Here is a 5,819-nt window from a genome sequence, read left to right as displayed (position 1 = left end):
ACTTTGCCGTCTGCTTTCGGCGGCTGACGGCAAAGAGGCCTTTGCCATCAGCAATTGAAGGCAAAGAAAGCAGACGGCAATAATTACGTCGTTAGTCCGTTATGTGGCTAACGGCAGCCTTTGCCGTCCGCCGCTGACGGCAAAATTTGTCCGGTCTTTGCCGTCCGCCGAATGATGTCAGTTGGACGTCACTACACGGCAGGCCTTTGCCGTCCGCGGCTGTAGGTAAAGTGTCCAGATGCACGGACGGCAAATCTCCTTCTTTGCCATCTCTGTCATTGATTTACAGTATGTTCAACAATTCATATTCATATGTATAGCCCATGCATATATCACAAATATCTAACACAGACCACAGGAAAAAAAGAACATCACAAGATCATCCATAAAAACATATATATTGTACAACTTGTATCACAAAGTAAGACGAGATCACACAAGTGTCGACAAATAAGATCACAAAGGTTGGCCTCCACATAACACAAAACTTAGGTGAGCATCATGGGATCTAGTAGCAACAACACCTAACCTACTGGATGGACACTGCAGTCCAGACCCAACTCCACAAGCACACTACATACTGATTTGCGACCGCGACGGTGATGCAACCACCACAACCAAAATTAAAAAGGCAAGGGGGGTGGGTGGTCCAGGTTGTTGTCTCCGCGCCGCCTGTGTTTGCCATCTCTAAATGCCAAAAGGTCCAGGTTGTGGTCATTCGCCTTCTTCATGCCATCAGCATGATCACCATTGCCTTCCGCACCCCGTCATCATCAGGCTGATTTGCTGTTGTTGCTCGTCCTCCTACTCCATCTGCATGGACAAGAGCAAGTTACTTGAATGGCATGCACGATAAAACTGCAAGGCATATATATTCATCTACATTAATTGTACTACAGTACATATTTTGCATGGATGGGTTTGACTTCAACAGAGACTGAAGGAAGAGCATTTTCCCCTCCCAATCCAAAACCTTGCTGTACAAGTACAGCTCTAAGAGAAGGAACTGTGGTACAACAAAAGGCGCTCTAAATCAAACTAAATCTCAGTTTCTTTATTTACCTAAGAAACAGCACAACCATAACTTCTGCCAAGCAAGCAGTTATCATACTATCAGCTAAAAGAAAAACAAAGGAAGATCACGTGTCACTTTCATGGAAAACATCAGAAGTAGATGATAGGCAAAAGTAGATGATCATCAAATTCCCTCACACTCAACAGTGAAAAATGCTACTACCATTGATAGAAAGGACTAACTATTCCAACTACCTGGATGCAGCGTCCTTCATTTTGCAAACAAAAAAAGAGCACATTATTAAACTCCTTCACATACATAAATGAATAGCAGCAACCAAATTCAACGGTACTACCAAAATCAAATTACTAATATAATAGCTGGACACCCATCATCAAAATTGGTAACATAATCCAAGAAGTTCACTAGCTAGTATTAATTAATATAATCTAGTTGATTAAGAGGAGCAAGCACGGATTGGGTTTGAAGCAGTCAAGTTACATCTAGCGTTGCTTGAGGATGGTCTCCTACAAGGGTCCAGACCTCATCTTCTCGTCGATCTTGAGGATGGTCTCCTACAAGGGTCCTACGAGTAGCCTTTTTTCATGAAAGGAGTACAAGTAGCATTGCTTTGATTCTAATTGTAATTCCTAGTTGATTATCAAAATTCTGTATGAGCAAATATCCATTGCCAAATACTCCTACATGACAGATCTAGCACATGACTAAAATAAGTGCTCCATAGCCACAACCGGACTGACCAAAATGCAACTAAATATGACCAATAACTACCAATTTATGGATGATCTGAACCTGTACCCGCCGATGCTCGCCGTCGACTCTGCCATCAGCGCCGAGACGCCGCCGTTGAGAATTTTGAAGGGCTGCGACCATCCCGACCACGCCGACGTCGCTGTGCCCGCAGCAACAGCAGCTCGACACTACCGGGGCCTCCTCTAAACAAGACTGAAATAAAAAGCATGTATCTGCATGTAGAGTCATTTGAAGTTCGTTTCATCAGTAGGAGGAGTGCAAGTGGCAGCCCGCTTCGTCCCATGAAACTCATCCATTAGTTCAAAATTTGCTCAACATTTGCCTAAAAGTAACACTACATTTGTACTACTATGTTACTGTCCACTAGCCCGCCACACTTGCATTGCATCCTTAATCCGAAGCGATTGATGAGCTAGCTAATGAATGTCGTTTTGCTTGTACCACATAACTAGTCAGTTCTGTGCTGCCTTTTGATCCCTAACCTGTGACGTGAAGGCTTTCTGGAGCTACTGCCGAAGCAGTGCTCTGAACTGGCGGGCTGCAGCCAGGGTCTCGTCCAGCTTGGCCTTCTTATCCATGAGGTCGGCCTTCCTAGCTTCCGCAGCCCCAATCCCGGCGTCTTCCGAGTGCAACCCGCTGCTCTGCAGCTCCTGCAGGGCTGTCTGCAGGTGAGACACAGAGGCCTTGAGCCTCTGCACTTCCTGACGAGCTCCCGCTGTGACATCGCCCGGAACTCTGTATCTGCAGTTCATGATTACTGAACGTGTACTCGTTAAGCTTTGGCATAAGCCCACATTCCTGGATGTGCTTTGTAACTCTTTGCATAATGTTTGTCCTCACGAATTCCAATGTTCTTCGTTTGATACAGGTTTTAGCATAGAAATGGTACCTCAAAACGCTTTGAGTACTCGAGAAGAGTTGTTTGGTAGCACTCCTGGCATATCAAGGGAGGCACCTCCACGCTAAACTTAACCTGCAAAGCAGCACTCCACGACCATCAGAATCAAGCATCAATTCATCAGTTTATCCCCTAATCTAGTCTACTCATTGCACAGAAACTAAGACAACATCCCACATTACAGAATTACGCGACTCTCCAACTCATATACAACCAGAGAGGTAGTTAATTGAGCAAAGTTGGGGCTAACACTTGAGTTGGGCTGCGGTGTCTTGATGACGCGGACGGAGTCTCCACCACCCGCGGCGGCCTCGCAGAGCTCTACGGCGGCCGAGGCGACGGGGAATCGTCGCCTCTGGGACCACAAGGTGGAGGCGGAGGTGGACAGGGACCGGGAGGAGAACGGTGATGAGGAACTAGGCCAGGAGGCTGCTCGTGGGGTTGAGAAGTGGCTGCGGCCGGGGTGGATGGAGGCTGTGGAGACGACGGTCGGAACTCCTCCATCTCCTTCCTCTTGGACTCATAGAAGCGGTCCCACTCCTCCGCCTTCTGCCGCGCGTCCTCGATCTCGCCGTTGGTCGAGCTGATGTCGCGGGCGACGGCGAGGCGGCGCGCGTGGGTGGCATTGATGTCAGCGCGGGCGGCGAGGGCGCGGGAGGCGAGGTCTATGGCGCGGTGCTCGAGGAGGAGGCGGCGCCGCTCGAGGCGGCGGGCGGCGGCGGCCTTGGCGGCGAGGAGGCGGGACTCTCCTGGGCGAGGAGAGAAACCGGTCGGTGGAGATGGTGAGCAGGGAGAGGTGACCTCGGGGAGGAGAGCTGGACGGTGGGGAATGGCGGGGATCGCCGAAATCTAGCGGCGGCGTGGGGTGGAGAAAGGGGATCGAGGAAGACGAGAGAGATTGGATCCAATGTGGGTGGGTGTGCGCGTGGGTTGGGCGTGTGTGCATCGTGGGTGGGGCCCGAGGCTGTGTGTGTCATGGCTGGGTGTGTGCCGGGGGCGGCCGTTAGATACGTTAGGTTATTTTCTTTGTCGTCTGCTTTCGGGCTCTTTGTCATCCGCTAGCAGACGGTAAAGAAAGTGGTCGTTAGTTTTTTCGTTAGTGGGTGTCACCTCCTTCTTTGCCGTCAGCCAGCGGACGACAAAGAAATGGCAGATGGCAAAGACCTTCTTTGTCGTCTGTCATTTGTTTGTCGTCAGCTTCTTGGTAGCTGATGGCAAAGGCCTTCTTTGTCATTCCGCTAGCTGACGGCAAAGAATTGGCAGACGGCAAATTCCCTGATTCCAGTAGTGAGAGCATGTGCATGTGGTTCAAATTTGAATTATGCACATAAAATGCCTAGAAAACCCAGTTAATATATAAAAATGTCCAAATGAACCCCAAAAAATTCCATAATTTAACACAACACTCCTGTTGTTCTATGTTGACACTAGAAAAAATTTGAAAGCAATAACAGGCAACGGGTATTGTTTTGTCCCCAAAGGTGGCACATTCCCTACCAAAATCATCAAGCTTGTTGTGAGAAGCTCTGGTTTGTGAGAAGTTTATACCCAAACCTGCCCCAAAAGGGACAAAAAATTTAGCACGCCATGTCATGTGCCATTCCATGATAGCATGCCAGGTTTCATGAATTTTAGACGAGTTTTGGATTTACTAGAATTTAAAAACTAGATATATAAATGTTTGCGGCCGAGTGACGATGGCAGGGTGTTTGACATTCATTCCTATTTCTTACACGGGATGTAAGCATGCAACCAGACACAAATTTGAATTTTCATCCAATTTATATGCATTAGAGCATGTGCATGTAGTTCAAATTTGAATTATGCACATAAATGCATTGAAAACTCAATTAATGCATAATAAATAATGTGCTAACGAACCCCAAAAAATTCCAAAATTTAACACAACACTCATGTTGTTCTATGTTGACACTAGAGAAAAAATTGAAATCAAGAAGAGGCAACGACTATTGTTTCGTCCAGAAAGGTGAAACGTTCCTTACCGAAACCATCAGGCTTGTTGTGAGAAGCTCTGGTTTGTGAGAAGCTTATACCCAAACCTGCCCCAAATGGGACAAAAAATTTACGACGGCATGTTTGTCGCTCAATGATACATGCCATGTTTCATGAATTACAGACGAGTTTTGGATTTACTAGAATTAAAAGATCAGGTATCTCAATGTTTGTGGCCGAGTGACGGTGGCAGGGTGTTTGACATTCATTCTCATTTCTTTCATGGGACCTAAGCATGCAACCAAGGAGACAAATTTGAATTTTCAACCAATTTATATGCATTAGAGCATGTGCATGTAGTTAAAATTTGAATTACGCACATAAATGCATTGAAAGGTCAGTTAATGCATAAAAATGTTCAAACGAACCCCGATAAATTCCAAAATTTACACAACAGTCATGTTATTCTATGTTGTCACTAGAAAAAGAATTGATATCAAGAAGAGGCAACGGATATCGTTTCGTCCAGAAAGGTGAAATGTTCCCTACCGTAACCATGAGGCTTGTTGTGAGAAGCTCTGGTTTGTGAGAAGCTTATATACCCCAACCTGCCCCAAATGGGACAATATTTTTACGACTGCATGTTGATATCATTCCATGCTAGCGTGTCAAGGTTCATAAATTTCAGACGCGTTTTCGATTTACTAGAATTTAAAAACCATGTACTATCTCAATGTTAGTGGCCGAGGGACGGTGGCAAGTTGTTTGACATTCATTCTCAGTTCTTGCATGGGACATAAGCATGTAACCAAGGACACACATTCCAATTCCGAACCACGTTATATGCACTCGAGCATGTGCATATAGTTCAAATTTTAATTATGCACATGAATGCATAGAAAACTCAATTAATGTATAAAAATGTCCAAGCGAACCTCGAAAACTCCCAAAAATGACACAACACTCATGTTGTTCTATGTTGACACGAGAAAAGTTTAGAAAGTAAGAAGAGGCAATATATATCGTTTGTCCCTCAACATGGCACGTTCCCTACCAAAACCATCTGGCTTGTTGTGAGAGAAGCTTCGGTATGCGAGAAGCTTATACCCAAACCTGCCCCAAATTGGAAAATACTTTTAACACGACATGTTGATGCCTTTCCATGATATCATGTCAAGT

General features: G+C 45.8%; 1 protein-coding gene across 1 annotated transcript; it reads right to left on the bottom strand.

The window, feature by feature from the left end:
• Positions 1-379: 379 nt before the first annotated feature.
• On the bottom strand, positions 380-5,608 carry LOC123114755 (PX domain-containing protein kinase-like protein). Its single transcript, XM_044536178.1, has 3 exons — positions 5,576-5,608; positions 1,829-3,536; positions 380-813 (listed from the first exon to the last, which is right to left on the bottom strand). Exons 1-2 carry the CDS (start codon positions 5,606-5,608, stop codon positions 3,009-3,011), a joined length of 561 nt encoding a protein of 186 aa, XP_044392113.1. The 3' UTR covers positions 380-813; positions 1,829-3,008.
• Positions 5,609-5,819: the final 211 nt, after the last annotated feature.

This window comes from Triticum aestivum, chromosome 5B (genome assembly GCF_018294505.1).
Source record: "Triticum aestivum cultivar Chinese Spring chromosome 5B, IWGSC CS RefSeq v2.1, whole genome shotgun sequence".
NCBI classification, from domain to species: Eukaryota; Viridiplantae; Streptophyta; class Magnoliopsida; order Poales; family Poaceae; genus Triticum; species Triticum aestivum.
The sequence above is the reverse complement of the archived record's forward strand: the minus strand, read 5'-3'. Positions and strand labels throughout refer to the sequence as shown.

Bases quoted from the DNA above. Each gene is read 5' to 3' on its own strand.
- LOC123114755 (XM_044536178.1), bottom strand. From the start codon at position 5,608: ATGAGTGTTGTGTCATTTTTGGGAGTTTTCGAG. The intron at 3,537-5,575 runs GTTCGCTTGGAC...CGCCGCCGCTAG, and splicing joins CATTTTTGGGAGTTTTCGAG to ATTTCGGCGATCCCCGCCAT.